General features: G+C 47.7%; 1 protein-coding gene across 1 annotated transcript in view; it reads left to right on the top strand.

The window, feature by feature from the left end:
- LOC126526973 (transmembrane reductase CYB561D2-like) overlaps nucleotides 1-14,318 on the top strand; it is a 30,015-nt gene extending 15,697 nt beyond the window's left edge. Inside the window, exon 4 of the mRNA XM_050174680.2 lies at nucleotides 14,033-14,318. Within this exon, the coding sequence (XP_050030637.1) occupies nucleotides 14,033-14,296 (264 nt within the window). The 3' untranslated portion in view covers nucleotides 14,297-14,318. The remainder of the gene's footprint in view (nucleotides 1-14,032) is intronic.
- Nucleotides 14,319-17,247: the final 2,929 nt, after the last annotated feature.

The raw sequence follows: 17,247 nt of genomic DNA, 5'->3' as shown, positions 1-17,247 counted from the left end.
TGCGTTTTACATGTATTTGAATAGGCCGCGTCGGAGTTGGGCCCGAGCTGAAGCTTCCTCTTAAGCGTAGCTTGCTGAGGACTAACGGCGGAGGCCTTGTTCTGATGGTGGCGAAAAAAGAAAATCTCTTCGCATCTGCTGTAAGTTTTCGCAAACCACGAACACTTCACCGAGTGATACGGTGTAAAACTGGGCGAGAGTGAATTGATGCATTCTCTGCATCAGCGCTGTCGAACTCTTCCTTATGTCTAACACGTTAGACTGCGCTCGTCCTGTGTCCTTCTTTCTTGTGTTGCCATCGTTTTCCGCGCTGATCGAATTCATTCAATTTACCGATTGCACTGTAAACCGATTTGCACGGTTCAGGGTCTATGATTCGCACCGTTGCACACTTTAAAGGTGTAGGGCTGTCAGTTAAAGACCTTTTTCACGGCGATTCCGCGGGCGCCGCCATGCTTGATCACTTGGCGGCGCGTCCATTGCATGCCTCAGCTGTCTCTAACGCGTTTTCAATGGATGGGAATGGCGGCCCAGCGCGTCTCAGCGAACCACTGTTTCAGCGTATATCGTAGACGGTGACTGGGTTGACCATAAGAGTTTCATACAATAATTACTAGAGGGAACTCTGGCGCTATTGTCTACGGGAGCTGCAATGGGAGCGGTTGTCCCATCATGGGAATTGTGGGAAGTGCATGGATTTGCCTAAACTTTGTTTGTTTGGCTTCAAACGGCTTTGTGACTTTGTAAACGCGTCGTTTTCAACAAAGTACCGCGTAATAAATAAACATAATTAAAATTGCCCGACGGCAAGATTCGAACACAGGAACTCTAGCACAGAAGCCTGATATTGAAACCATTAAGCCACAGCCGCATGTATCGACAAGCGAATAAAACGCCCTTATGAATTTATCGCGGGCATGCCAGTGCCTTGAGACGCTTGGCGCGTTTCGATTTGGCCACCTGGACAAGCTCAATCGTTGCAATTAATAGCAATTGTGCGTGTTCGCGGCGTCTTCTGCACTTCGAAGAGCATAGATTGCGCTGAAATTTACGACAATAAGATTTATATAGTTATTATAGAAAGCCACAAGAACGTCTGAATCCACAAGCACGAAGATCAGACAAATACATGTACTTCCCATCATTCCCATGGTGGTGCAACGACTGCAGCGCCAGAGTTCCCTCTAGTAATTATTGTAGGAAACTCTATGGGGTAGACGACACGAAGCTTTGGCCACAGCTTCAGAGGCCATGTACGCGCTTTCAGAGCCCATTAAGCCGAGACCACACGTACGCCTGCGCACGCGCGCAAGCTCGCGTCCGCGGGCCCAGCGCTTGCCGCGAGGAATGGCGGTTTTCATCCACAAAGACGCGCCGACGCGACGCAACCCAAGCGCGCGATAAGAGAGAGGAGCATAGAGGTGCTGTTCGCCGAGATCAAGCCGCGTTTTCGACGCGTACGAGCCATGCCGCATCGTCTGCGCATGCGTGGGCGCGCGGACACACGAGCTTGCGCGCGTCCGCAAGCGTACGTGTGGTCTGGGCTTTACGCCTTGTCCAAACGGCGCGAGCAGTGTTTACGGTGCTATCACTAGAAGCGGAGCTAAAAATGTATTGCAAGCTGTCCAAACTTTCCGCTTGTAGATTAAATCAAAATCAGTGCAATTTGCTCATCGTTCTTTATTTGGCTAACACTTTGAAGCAGAAGCTTGTCATGTTTCTGACTCAGTCAAGTCCATCAGGGCTATCACTAGCTGGTTGTTTATTTTCTGCCTATTCTATCGCGGGTGTTCTCAGTTCTGATAGATTTGTTATTGATTCGCACGAGATTGGAAAGTAGATGTTCTGTATTTCGTAATAGCTTGTAGCAAAGATGTCTTATCGCCAGTCACTCGCTTACTGTCTGGACCGTTACGAAACGTTCAGCATCGAACATTATTGTGATGTCAGCGTAGTCGCCGTCACCGATGCTTCAGCGTGTTATATCAAGTGTGCGCCCATTCGCTTATTCTTGATACGTTGGCGATAGAGTGGGCGTAAGCTTGAGTGCGAGTTCGGGCAGATGCGTGTGGATAATATGCGACAAATTTACTATTCCAGGAAGCGGTGCTACTCCCCTTGTCACTGTAACGAGCGGTACTCATTCGATCTTGGCGACGTTCCTGGGTTGAAGTTACTTTTTTGGAGGTTAGCGAAGCAGCACTAACGGATGAATGATTTGTTTTGTCCTCGAGGCATGCCATGCATCGCGAAAGGCCGGATGCACAGTCAGTCCTTACGTACAGCAGCGGTCCGGGGACTTGTTCATGCAGATGCATTCAATTCCTTAATATGCCAGTCACTATTTTTGCAGCCAACTACTGCGCACGCCTTCCTTTTACCATTCCGCATTCTGCAGCATGAATGGATAGCAGTGCGTCAGCGAACACTCAGCTGCATTTACGACAGCTGACCGCAAAAGGCAGAGGCGGTAATTTTTTCGTACGTATTCCTGCGGCTTTCTCTCCGGCAAGCGCCATCTTGTTCCTTTTCGCGTTGCAGTTTGCTCCGCGAGAAGGGCCTATATGGACCGATTTGCACCCTCAAGGACTCTAATGCCCCGTTCACACTGAGAAATGTTTGATCGGCGACAACATCGGCGACCTCGTCGCGCCGATGTGTTCGAGACCGATTTTCGTCGCTGGAAAAAAAAAAAAAAGAAGAAGGAGAGCATCGCTTGTCGCAAGCCAATCAGAGCGCGGGATTGCGAGAGAACGGAGGGTATAGGGGCGCAAGCTGCCCTCGTTGTTATTATCGGTTGTTATCCGGTCAGCTATTTTGCAAATTGTGCATGCATGGCCGGTTACGTCGTTGTTGGCAAGTATATTTGAGTGTTTCGTGCATTTGTTGGCGCGCTTCGTGTGAAGTCTCCAGGACGAGTGCACTCTGTAGTAGATGGACGTTATGTGCATTAGGATACCTATAGCTGTGGATTAACCGAGCGTGTGTGTTTCCCACGTTGGCACGAGCCGAATCCGGCTTTCGCCGTGAACATCTAATGGCATCTGGATAGCGCAGCAAAGCACGGACGCAAGAAGAAACGAAGACGAAGACAAGCGCTCACTATCAACAACGAAATTTATTTCCGGGATTGGTCGTACTTATACTACCCTCCCCCCCCCCCCCCCCCCCGAAAAAAAAAAAAAAAAAAAACACGTGCATGGCAATATCAACCTTAAAGATGCGTGCATGACGGCTTGAAAACAATCTAAAACCGGTACATCAAGAAAGCAGAAAGAAAACGAAAATTATACGTTGCAAATGCAGTCAGCTTTCATGGCATGCGCAAATAATCCAACTCACTCGCGGACAATGACAGTAGCAGTTTGCTGATGCATTGTTCAGCGGCCGAGAGGATTTGCTCAGTCGCTAGTATTAATCTCACACGTACACTCGCGCTTATCCCTGGATATAACAGCAGTGTCTTTTACAAGAAGGCGACATGTACACATTTTGCAATGAAGAGCAAGAAAACCGGCACCTGATGCACTGTGATACTTATTTCCGTGCTCTCTTAAACGCTCATTGATGCATCTTCTGGTTGCATCAATATAAGACTAATGGAGCATGCCAATTCATTAGACAAAAAAGACACTAACCTGGCAAAGCATTGCAGTATTTGTAAATGCGTACCTTTCTTTGACGATACAAAATTGTTATTTTTTCATAGTGACAAGACTACCAGAGAAGTCGCTGAAGCATTTCATATCATCAGAAAATCTAATAGTTGCGTTAGCAAAACATCTTTAATCTTGTCAGCGAAAGTAATGGCATTGCTGCATAAAGGGTAGATTGCTAGGCAGGTACAACGCGTGCGAATGTTGGCTGTCCGATGTTTGTATCTTCATCGATGTATGACCGGGCGCATGCGTGCCGAGTTTTGTACGTATATATGTTGACTTTTTACTTCAAATAAATCAGTTGTAAGTTCAGCGCCGTGTTTGTCTCCTCCTCATTCTATTCCTGTCGTTTAGCGCTGTTTGAATTTATAGTTACCATGCAACACCAACTCGCCCAATCCGCTGCCCTTCTTCTGGTTTGACCTATGAAACATTTACCGCATGCAAGCGGAATACGATAGACCACCCACGGCACATTCCACGGACTGATCTATGATTCTTATCACACACCGGCTTTTTAGTTCTCATTGGGTTGGTGGTTTCACACAAGGTACTTAGTTTATTGGGAGCTGAAAAAAACAACCAGCACGTTACCTCGACTTCCTATCTTTTTCAGACTATGCGATACCTGGCGTACGTGCGGAATCACGACGGTTTTTGCCTGGTTACGCCGGTAGCTCTCGCATTCTCACGGGGGAATTTTGACGCACGTTCGTGTTTGAACAGCCTTTCCGCCGCCGACACCAAAGCATGGTTGGGTTAACCAGCGTCCTTAAGACGCGCAGACTGTCGCTGGGTAATAACGTTCATTAGGTGTGGGCATTATTTGTTAAGGACGTTTTTGAAACACATGTTAGTTGTGCACTTCTTCACTAACTTCGAATGCGATGAATGAAAGTGGAGAAGCTCGAGGGCTGTAAGCACAGCAAGTGAAGTTGAGTTCTTGACGTTCAGTTCAACTCCACTGATAGTAGGATTTCCTGGGCTTACAACTCACGAGCTAACAAACGACTGCAATTTCAGCCGGCGTGTGATAAGAATCATAAATCAGTCCGTCGGATATCTCGTAGGGGTGGTCTATCGTATTCCGCTTTCATGCGGTAAATGTTACATAAGTCAAACAGGAAGATACATCAATGAACGCTTAAGAGAGCACAGAAACGAGTATCAAGGTGCATGAGGTGACGGTTTTCTTGCTCTTCATTGCAAAACGTGTACATATCGCCTTCTTGTAAAAGACACTGCTGTTATAGCAAGAGATAAGCGTGAGTGTGTGAGATTAATAATAGCGACCGAGCAAATTCTTTCGACCGCTGACCAATGCATCAGCAAACTGTCACTGTCATTGCCCTCGAGTGAGTTACATTATTTGCGCATGCCATGAAAGCTGACTGCATTTGCAATGTATCCTTTGGGTTTTCTTTCTGCTTTCTTGATGTACCGGTTTTATATTGTTTTCAAGCCGTCATGTATAGCCGTGAGCAAAAGTACACGGACCAGGGATTGCGCGATAAAATTCAATTTCTCCTCTGTCTGTGAAGGCAACTTGAAATTAAAGACAGCAGTCTAAACTTGGCATTACGAATTGTCTAGTGCACTTGTCAGTTTCCGTTTATGCATGTTCATTACGATAAGATTCTGTTTTTTCGGCGACTTTGTGGTCCCTATACTTTTGCTCACGGGTGTACGTATGTCTAAGGTTGATATCGACTTGCACGTGTTTTTTTTTTTTTTTTCGGGGGGGGGGGGGGGGTATAAGTACGACCGATCCCGGAAATAACTTTCGTTGTTGACAGCGCTCGTCTTGGTCTTCGTTTCTTCTTGTGTCCGCGTCTTGCCGCGCTATCCAGATGTCATTCCATGATGACCGACCAACCAGCCCATATCACCACCCTCGTCGATTTCACCGTGAGTACGTAGCATACTTTTTTTTTTTTCACTGCACTGTTGCGTTGGAGAAAATTAACGTGATCGTTCCAGCCCGTTACAAAATTCATTGCTCCGCGAAGTAAGGACGTGGCTTATCCTGCGCTCTGCATATGCGAGTATGGTGCGATGCAACTGGTGAGCGCTAACGACGTTTTTCCCTGCGTAGCGCGTAGTCGAGGCCGATGCAGTACAGTCATGCACGCGCACTATCGACACGAAGTCGTTCGATGTAGCGTGCCATCGCTGTATAGCTATACTGCGAGTGTTCGCGATGCTGAAGCGACGCGGAGCCAAAGGCGACGTGAGTGCCATTCGCGATTTGCCTGCAAGCTCGTTGCGGTATTAGCCCGCGTAATATATTGTCTGCGTTTGTTGTGTGTTCAGTGGATTTCGTTTATATAGATTCATGGGAAAAGCACTAACCGCGAATTCGGAACAAACCTGCGAGAGCTGGCGGGCGGCAACGAGCGTTCCGTCGCGCTTGACGGAGGATGCGCTCTGAACGCGGCCATTTTGTCGCCCACTTTCGCGTGGCGGCGGCGCCTCGTGCGATGCAAAGCGTCTGGGTGAGAACGCGACGTTAAGCTTTTCGTCCTCTCATTTCTTTCCGATCCCTTATTTTCTAAATGCTGACACTAAAAATCGACGTCGAGCTGCAGATTGATCGACGCGATGCGTGATCACCTGTACAATCACGTCCAGAAGATGTTTGTTCTATCGAAAACATCACCGAGTCACGTAGTCAACGTACCATACGAGGCTCATACAAAGGACCTGTCTTTAAAATATAACACACTTTTTTTACGACTGTTGTACGACTTCGGACAACTAATAAAACATAAGGAGCCTGAAGCAAAACCATCAAATATTTGTTACATTATGTAATTTAACAGAACCGTCCTAACACTCAGAAATAGAAGCACGCGGCTGATTGAGTTCTCGAGAGCATGTCATGGAAGCGACGGGTTAAAATCTCGCATGGCTACTCCATTGAATAACCTAGTAAATTAGGCGTGCCTAACTTACCATGCGGGAGACTCATTCATACTGTAGCACCGGTGCCACGCATATGGCGGCGGCCACGCGAATGCCACACTCTGCAGCGCTGCATCACGCGCGTGTTGCGCTGTTCGGGGAGTGAAATGCAGCGACCAGACGCTGTAGTGTGTGCAGACGCGAGCGCTGCTCCTCAACGCGCCAACCTCCTCGCGGTCTTTTAACACCGCGGTCACCCGCAGTTTTGAAAAGAAAGACGCCTTTGGCGGTAACCGCAGCTGTTCCGCATTTGTCGGAAAGCCAACTTTTGCATATAACTTGCGCAGAATGACAGGAGAAGAATGTCCTGACAAGCCGAGATCCGGAAAAGAAGCGTCGCAAAAGCAGTTGAACGTACTTCGCAGGGTGACAAAACGTCCGTCATACTGAGTGAAACTTTGCAGCGGTACCGTGTCCGCCTCCCACGAGAGAACTGTGGGTTCGATTCCCGTTGTCGATGCTCTCATTTTCTTTTTCTTTTCGTGTGATTTTTAAGATTCTAGACAGAGGACGCGTTATAAATAGCCAGTTTCACCACATTCACAAGTTAGCGGCAGCGCTTTATTTTTGCCACTGACTTCTACAAAGAAATCTTACGTGCGTAGCATATAAATAATCGTAATCCTACGTATTATGAGATATTTACGCGTTATCAGGTAATTATCAAACCGAAATAATACCGGGAACAGCTACTTTGTGCTTCATGCGGCCGCATTCGTCTCTTTTCGCTTCGTGCATATAGAGCAAAGCAGCAAACTTTTAGTGCCGCCGCGCCTCCATTCGCTGGGCTCAGTTCTTCAAATTTCGCTCCGTGTTGGCCAAGTTTAACGAGCAAAACTGCGTACTCGGAAGCGCACTCGGTTCAAATCGTCCGGACGTCCACGACACTTGTGTCAATTCGCTTTAGGGATCGAGGCGGGACCACGGGTGCGGGACCTGGCGATATGACCGCACGGGGGCAACGTCGCGACTGGAGGGTAACCACTCGTGCCGGCGTAGTGCGCTGACACGAAATTCCTGCGGAAAGGCGCATTCCTCGAGAGACACCCTCCGGTCAAGCGTTACAACAACAACCGTTTCAAGGACGATTTAAGTGTTGTTGTGCTGTTCTCGCCCTACGCGCAATCCGCATGTTGCGTACATTTTGGTTCACGTTGCCCGCGCGCACACAGTACAAACAGAAATTTGTGCACTTGTGTGCGACAGGTGCAGTTTTGTGCACTTCCGCACGCGTGCGGAATGCCATGTATCGGCCCTTGTTTTTGCTTCCGTAAACATGGTTTCCGACGGTTTCATTTGATGTGCCTTCCTTTTTTCTTGCGTGTCCGTTTGATATGTGAAATAATTGTTTTTTGTCGCTCAAATATATTTTTACGTGTCTCCTGTCCCTTTTGAATATCTTGTTTGTTAAGCTCCCTTAATTATCGCGTGTACCGTTTAACCTCACGCGGTCTCATATTAACAGCTCTGTTTGCTTTGCAGATGAGTAAACAGTATACCTATATATACAGTTATTGCACCGTGATTTATTGCTTGATTACGAAGAACAGACACGCGCTCGCTTACATTGCTGTATGGGTAAAAATGCCGCGATATATATATATATATATATATATATATATATATATATATATATATATATATATTGTCCCGAACAGTGGCAAAGACAAAGACGAACTGTAGTGAGGCTGGGTCAGAGTCTCTCCTGTCGCACTGGAATACCCTGCGTGCCATGTGCAGTGTTGACTAGCCAAGTGCTTGCGGTTTACTGTTGAGCAAATACTCCCCGTAACCATATGAACAAGGCCGGTTTGCCCGGGCTGGCATCGCAGCGTGAGCGATGTTTTCCGATTCTCTGTTGCGCTATGTCTAGTGCTGGCCTCGCACGAAGAAAGTAGCCAGCAAAAGGTTGCGAATTCTCCAACTGATGGGTATAGTAAAAACAAAAGCAAATAAATAAACGTCCACGGACTTGATTATCCCATTATTTTCCGTTACCCGCTTGCAATGTCCGCTATACATGTCAGGTAAGAAAAAATGACCGCACCTCACCGGACGCCGTGAGAGCGGCAGAAATACCCGGATCCTGTGACACCGTCAAGACGAGATCGCGTGAGTGCAGCTTGCAGGCGCTTGTCGTCTGCTGCGTGCAGTCTGCGCTATTACTTCGAGAAATTCTTGCGGCAGAATGCCCCCTCGCTTGAGGGCGATCTTCCGAAGGGGCCTAAAAACCTGAGTAGTTTGTTTGTTTGTTTTTTAAGAGCCTCATCAGGCTCCTTAAAATTTAGTAGGAAGAAAGCAAACAAACCAGAGCTCGGGTTTTTTATTATACTGTCTTGCGGACTAGTTTGTGCATACTTTAATTATTAACGTGCTGTACAAAGTCCACAAGAAAATAAAAGACAGGACAGAGCGCAGACTCCCAACATTATTTCATGAAACGCCAGAAGGTCTTGATATATAGGCAGCCTAATCACATGCGCCACCCGGATGCTCAAAAACTAGATAATCATATTGTTCCCACTAACACGAAGGGCGCACGCTATTTTTCACTGGCGAAAAAAATGATGCGACATGAAAGAGCTCATCGTTAAGAGCAAGGTTTTGCTCGGATGGTCCTACCTAAATACATGTAAAAGGAAAATTCTTTTTTCTCGGCAACTACTGCACCATACTTGACGAGGTTTGTTCCATTTAAAAGAAACTTAAAATATAGTGACTGTTGGTGTCGAATTTTTTATTTAGGTCGTCAATTTTTTTACTAAAAGTAGCAGAAATCGCAAATTTTCGGGAAACGAAACTAGGAAGCTTACAACTCCGTAACCCAGCAATGAGAGATGATATCACAATTCTGTGAATTGCATCTCATAGCACATCAAAAGTGGACAAAATTGATATGCTACACAAGAATCTAAAAAAAATTTCGTAATGTGTAAATACACATTTTGCAGAACCCTTGTACACAACGTAACAAATCCGCGTAATATATGAATGGACATATCGAATTTGCCCGCTTTGAATGATCTCATGGAGGCCGTTTACATTGAGAACCGCGATATCTGTTCTGGACTCAGAGCTATTAATTTGTAAACTTCGTACTTTTATTTTTTTTTTGAACTTTCGAATCTTTGAAGATTATTTCAACAAAATTCAGGCCCTAAATCAATATTCCGCTTCCTTAGCGATCACTAGAATTCAACTTCTCTCCTCAAATTCAACACATTTCATTAAAATCGGTCCAGGGGTTATCTCGGAAAAGTGTTTTTGCTTTTTACATGTATTTGAATAGGCCGCGTCGGAGTTGGGCCCGAGCAAACGCTTCCTCTTAAGTCCATTTAGAAACAACAGAAAAACCGAAAAAAGAGGACTACCGAAAACAACAGATACAGTAAAAACGAAAGAAGCTATAAAAAAAATCGGCAGACACGCCTAAGACTGCTTACGCGTGGGAATGCGAAAGCATTATACCGTTTGTAGACCTTAGAACGACATGAACGCGCTCATTCTATACACTCATGACGTGGCGCCACCTACTTCCTATTGGCTGCGCCGTCACGTGCCCAAATGACGCACTCACTAGGCCACACCTTTGGCCAGCCAGAAACGTGCAGCCGCCGTAATTTCATGCAGCAAAGAGAGAGCCGCTGTGGCGTCGAGGAAGCGTGCTCGTCTGGCACCCCGGAGGCACGGGTTCGATAGCGAGGCTGAAATGTGCCAAATTTTCTTTTCAGAGCGATTAATTTACTTTGTCTACAGGAAACTTCCCTGAGAAATTTTACGTCAATCCCAGCATTTGTTGAGGTGTTCTTACTCTTTGCGCCGTCGTCCATTTTTGGTACCATCTTTCGCTCCCGCTGACGGATTTTCACGTAATGGAGCATAGAATGCTTTCGTATGAAATACAATTGACAAAAAAGCATATTTGAATGCAAGAAACTTTGAAACGCTTATATGGCCATCGAGAAAAGCAACTTCCCTGTCTGAGAGTAAAATCAAAGGAGAGCTTACGCACTTGTCTCTATGTTGCCCTGATGAAGAAAGCTTAAATAATTTTCATATCTGCCTACACGATGGCGTCTCGAAAACACACAGCGACATCCTGAGTCACTACAGACTGGGTAGGAGGACCTACCCTCCCCCGCATCCCAAGCTGACTAGAGAAGAGGCGGTGATGTTTCGAAAACTACAGACTGGCACATCCCCGCACGTCACCCTGCTGCACGCCATGCATCCTGCGAGCTACACTCAAAAGTGCGCCTTCTGCTCTGCGCCCATTAGCCTCTGCTACATGGTAAGGGAGTGCGGACACAACCCTTCGACACCACACGTAACCAGACCAGCCATCGAGCAGTGGGAGGCCCAGCTGACAAGCCCGAGCCCTGAAGACCTTGTCTCGTGAGCAAGGCCAAGCTATCGGCTGAGGCCCACGGCATGTTGCAGTAGGGACGCCGCCCACCTCGGACGACTCCACCGTCAGCTCATTTTTTACAAATAAAATTTATTCCTCCTCCTGCCTTATCACGCACTTTTTTCCATGACCCTGATTTGATTGGACTGCGTTGAGCAGCCGCAACTCTTGCAACCGAAAGCTAAATGTCCGCCATTGTTACTCCTTACAGCCAGACTGTGTTGTCGCGTGCGATCACTAAGGTAGCGCCCCGTTTGCCCGATGTACACTCTCCCACAAGATAAAGGAACACGGTAAACAACAGCGAAGACACAATTCGAGAAAATATTTTTTCCATGCTTTTTCGCACGCTCCGACTTTTACAGTGGAGCTGTTAAAACGTCGGTGGTTTTCTCTCGGCGTGCGCAGCTTCGCCTAGCTGGAGGTGAGAGGTCTGAGTGAAACTGAGAGCATAGCATCACGCAGCATAGCGACGCGGCGAGGGTGGGTGGAGCCTAGCAGGGGAGAAGTAGTGGCGCGGAGGGGGGGGGGGGGGCGCAGGTGGTGTGACGTCATTGCTCTCCGATAAAAACCCGCGCGCTCGCTTCGGCGGTCCTCTTTCTCGCAGTGGAAAAAAAAATTATGCGTGGCTCTGCTATCGCAAACACCAGAGACCAGCGGAGCTGTGGGAAGCCCAGCAAAAGTTAGACTAAGTGTGCGGTTTGGCACTACTTTACTGGCCTTCCCCCAGCTCCGCTGGTGTCTGGTGTTTGCGATAGCAGAGCCACGCATAATTTTTTTTCTGTTCGGACGTCAGCGAGCAAATCTTTCCCAACCTGCAAGGCACTGAAAACACTACGTTCACGCCGTACCTACTCGCGACCTTCTTGACATTGTGCGATATGTTGTGCGCGTAACGGGTACCTTGAAGTGGCTCCTCATCCTTCGCCTTGGGGCTGCATTTCTTGCAATTTTGAAGCAAACTGGATGCACTGGATCTGTTGTGTTTAAAATGGACTTGAGGATGACCGTTTCTCTGTCGTATCAATCTTTTTCGCCAGTGAAAGATATTGTGTACACTTCGTATTGGCGGTGGCAATATGATATTATAGTTTTTGCGCAGCCGGGTGGTGCACCTGATTAGGCTGCCTATATATAAGGGCTTTCTGTCGTTTCATGAAACAATATTAGCAGTCTGCGCTCTGGGGTCCTGTCCCCTTTTTCTTGCGCGCCTCGCACAGCGGGATCGGGCGAGGAGGATAGGGCGCGCGGAGAGCCTTTCCTCCTCTCTGGTTTGGGCGATCCGGCGCGGCGCTGCTTGAAAGTATTGCTGTCGCGTGCTGCGGAACGATTTCGAGATGTTTTAAATCTTACTTTGTGAAATTTACGCAATGTCCGTTCATATAAGGTCGTCAGGGAAGCCTTTCGGTGCATCGGTAACTACTGTAGGCAGGAATATGTCTTGAGGGCGCAAAAATGTGACGTGCATAATCAGCCGTGGTGTACGCGCATTATCAGTCGCGGTGCGTGTATGTGTTGTTTACTATTTTGCTTATATCGATTTTAATTCAACAGTCAAAACCGGCGTATCTGTATTACCAGCATTAAATGGTAAATCAGCTCACACTGTCTGATCGATTGGCGTAGGGAGTAAAACATAAAACATAAGAGCGCATGCTCGTGCACGGCCAACCTAAGGCAACCACAAAACATCTGAGCGGCAGGCGCTATCAAATATTTGTGATACACTGGCATCGTTCTCACGCATTTCAAGTTTAGTATGCTTGAAATTACCATATATCTACGCTAGCCTTGCTGCAGGGGGCCCATGGCGCTGCTCAACACAGCGATCATTGTGGCTGGTGAGCCAGCACGACACATATATATGCTGTGTGCTAGGGAATTGCCTTTTTGGCCTGTATACAGCCATATATGAGAGGGTTCGCATAAAAAGAATGCGATGGCTATTTCTGAGCGCAAAATTTCCGTAATACGTGTGAGTGCGTCGTAGAGAACTGAACGAACACAACTAAAAAAAAAATTCGGTTATCATCCTCTTTCTCTAAAAAGCAAGAGAAAACGGGCTAACGCCGCACAACGTTTATAAATATATAACCGTTGATGCCGTATGCTTGGACCATGCGCTATATAGAACAAAGATATCTGTAATCCAGCACCTACTACTGCTTAGGACGCTCGCGCAGTTCGTAAACTGTCGCTTTGCTGGACAAGCTTAATTCAGACTGTAGGATATGCTGCTATTACTAGCCAAAACTATTTTACTCATGGGTGGAAACCTCATCCATCCAACCAAGTAGTCACGCAATGTAACCTGCAGCGAACAGTTTGAACGCTTGTCAAACAGCACAGCTCCTATCGTAGCAGAACGCTACCCACGCTGTTAGGATCGTCGCGTATGTTTCATGGCTCCTAAACCGCAGCTTAGAAATAGAGGATAATACTGCAATAAGGTCACATTAGTGATTGGAACATTCAGAAATACACAGTTGATCTCCGAGGCTGATTGTATATAGGCTCAAATATGCGCTCACACATCGCACTGCGTGTTCCGTCCACCTCAACGCCAGCAGAAATTCCGGCCATGACGCCTTAGACCACTCAGCACGTCTCGCAGAACCGTTTACCACGTAGAAGATGCACGTCATACTAAACAGACCGCACGACCACGAAAACAAACGGCAGAACCTACCGCCGAGCGTATACCTGCCATGCAAAAAACCGCTTTCACCCAAGCCAGTATGGCGCTGCTCATAGGCGGCGCCACTGCGTTCACAATATGGCGGCGCCTACGAAAAAACGGTCTATAGAGAGTTTTAGTTTAGGGGACGCAAGCGGCTTGCGTACTCAAAAACTAGGGGCCACGGTACTGCGCATGCGCAGTACCATCGCCCCTAATTCTTGCGTACGCAAGCCTCTTGCGTCCCCTAAACTAAAACTCTCTAATACCTCGTGTTTTCATTTGCGTCAGAGACAAGAGCGCTGTTCCACCCGTGTGCCGCAGGTGGGCAAGCAGCACCCGTGGCTGAAGTACACCGCGCTGCGGCGCGTCCACCGCGCGCTGGGCCTGTCGGCGCACGGTTTGGCCACTGCCGCCATGGTGCTGGGGCTGCGCTCGCACTACGGCCGCGAGACCCTGGCCAAGGCGCTGCCCCTGGGCGACGCCCTCACCGTGCAGCTGGCCGTCCAGGCGCTGGCCGCGGCGCCGTTCACAGCCGTCGGGCACCAGCTGTGGAGGCGCTACGGCGCCGACAAGTCTCGCAAATAAAGGCATCTTTCACGGCCGCGGACCCAGTGTTGTGCTCGTTCAGCAGACGCTCGCTTTGGAAGTTTTCGAATCCGGGAAAGCTCGGAAGGTTTGAGCAATCAACGTCTTCGCCGCGGGTTCCAAGCCTGCGCTCTTCACAAGTTCCGTTGCAACGCTCAAGAATGACTTGCGTACGTTTTAGGTTGTGGTTATTCACTATGTTGATTTGCTGCTGGGTACGTAATTTTTGCAGCATGCACTACCCTCTTTAACGCCCGCTACAGACACTGAGAGTTTGAATGAATGAATGAATGAATGAATGAATGAATGAATGAATGAATGAATGAATGAATGAATGAATGAATGAATGAATGAATGAATGAGCAATCGTCCTGCAATTATGCTCTAACGAAGAAATTGCTGAGAACCGGGGTGAATTCATGAAAATACGTCGCCGGGGCAGGCGGTGCTTCCGTTTGGTTTGACAGTAAGCGGGATCGGCCAAGAATCAAGTTGGATTAGAAAAATAAATTTAGTCTTGCATAGAAACCAAATGACTAACGCACGCAATCGCTGTACAGACGCGAGAAGAGGCGCACGGGCACGTGGTGAACCGTCCGAGAGCATTGTACACGTGTCGCGTTTCATGTTGTGCTGTCTCGTCAGTGCAAAGTGCTTTGCAACTACCCAGCCGTGAGCGACTGCGTTATGCGCAGTTCGAATGTTTTGAGAATCGTGTCGGCCTTATGCCCTCCCTGTGCACTAAGGCCCTTGTCAAAACGTTGGCCCTTTAGCCTGATAGATCCAAATCTTGTTCTACCGCTGTTGATCACTCCAAGTTTCCGCCCATCTCTGAACCTTGGTTGCGATCCCTGTGCTAAAGCCATAGGGCGCGGTAAGCAGTTGGCGGAAGTGCGGATACCGTGTCTAGGACTGGGGTTCCAGTTGATTTCTAGCAGTGCGCTCAACCAGCGGTAATGTGGTGGACAAGGCGAAGCGGCGCGTCTTTGTGAACACCACTTGTGCTGCCATTGTCCGAGGTTATATGCGCGGGGGGGGGGGGGGGGTGCTTGTGCGCGCTGCACAGCGACGGACGAGCTTGTCGTGGGAACGGAGCGGTTTCAGCGCAGCGCGTGCACCCTTCGTGTGCCTCATTTCCTACGTTGCTTAATTATAAACTCGCCGTCACCATGAAAACGCGCTTTATCCCCTCTTATACAGACATAAATGTTTCCAAAATCAAACGGAATGTGTGAGGCTGGCTTCGCCTCAGAAAGCATATTGTTGTGGGCAAGCTAACGTTAGGAGCGAGCGCTAGTTCTTTTTTTATTATTATTTTCTGTTTTCTATTCAAGTGAATGTGAAAGTAGAAATGCTTTTCTTATACAACAGGTTAACTGAATTGAATGAGTGATGGTGCGATTACATTAAATATGCCAATTATAGAGCCATGTAAAGTGCGATTGTTATGCGCTGAACAGTTGACGCAAGCAGTTTACATGTTCGTAACTCTGCGCAATGAAATTAAATATGCCAATTCTCTGAACAGTAACTAATTAAGGCTGACATCCGTAATATATTGCTTCGACATCGCAACAGGTATTTGCGGCTGTTCACTGCGGCCTGACGCTTACCGCGAGTGTCTAAAACATTCAGTTAAAAGACAAAAAGGTCGGCACTCTCGTGCAAGTCCACTCCGGCGCCGGTAGCGGTGGCACTTGATCAGAATCTCGCGTCTCCTTTGCGTGTTTTGCAATATACCAGTGATTCCCATGGGGATTAATCTCTGTGAAACCCTAGTTTTGGTATGCCGGTTATTGTTACCTTCCGGTTACATCTGTTCTTGCACGCTACTGGGATGGACCTGCTTAATTCTTGTGCGTTGATCCCAATTCTTCGGTAATGATTAAGTACATCACTACTGTTTATTCAAGTTTATTCTTGATGTGTGTATTCTTTCTTTACTCATATTCACTCCGGATGCTTTTGTTATCATTATCCCGTTGTAACAGCTGGTGCGATCCAGTCAAGCGGGGCAGGCTTCAGTGCAGCTTTTTCTCTCATCATCCCTCGGAAATTCAAGCTTCACGCAGACACAACTGCCCCTGCGCACAAACTTGGCCGCTGATCTAGATGCCGTTTGAACACCTACTCCACCAACCCGAGCCAGGAGGAAGCACACGTAACAGTTGTTACTCGTGAACAGCATCTATAACAAACCAGATTTTGCTTTTTTTTTTTCAAAGCCACAACGATAACCCGAACACCTTATCTGGCCCTCACTTACCTTTATAGGGGTGAAGGCGTTCACCTGTTCCCCTTCATCTCGGCTTTTTAGTACACACTTACACTCACCTAAACCGGGGTAGCGAACCAGAGGTTTTCTTGCTGATATTTCTGTCATTTGATATAAGGTGCCTATTTTTTTGTATAATGTTATAAGCAGGTGACATATGTGCATCATCTGCTTGAGCGCCGACACGTAGGGTGGCAAGTCAGTGCGACAGTGGATGATAGCTGCTTATCTAGCCGATCGTAGTGTCTCAAGTTTCTACTGCAACATCGGTTATCAGCTGGAGCATAGGTGAACGTGTACGTCAGTTCGCGAGAATTTTGAACCGTTCTCGCACAACAAAGAAAAAAAATGAAATGGCTAGGTTGTGTGGGAAGTCGAGGCATCGCGTGTGCGTCTTCGTGCCGATCGCTCTAACCTGTCGTCAGGGTCCGCCTTAGCTTTAGCGATCAACCGTCACGGGCTGGTGTGTGCGTGTGTGCGCGTGCGCGCGTGTGTGTGTGTGTGCGTGCGTGTGCGTGGTTAGTTCGTTGCCACACTAGATATTTCTTCAGCTGACATTGTAGTGTTATTTCCAGCGAATCTAAGCGCGCAACCCCCGTGCTTTTGATTGCACCAGACAGCCGGATAAGCGAAACAAGAACAAGGTTAGTAAGGTTTAAAAAGAGATGCAGGGACG

The sequence above is a fragment of the Dermacentor andersoni genome, chromosome 9 (genome assembly GCF_023375885.2).
Source record: "Dermacentor andersoni chromosome 9, qqDerAnde1_hic_scaffold, whole genome shotgun sequence".
NCBI lineage: Eukaryota > Metazoa > Arthropoda > Arachnida > Ixodida > Ixodidae > Dermacentor > Dermacentor andersoni.
This window is presented reverse-complemented; position numbering and strand designations above follow the sequence as displayed.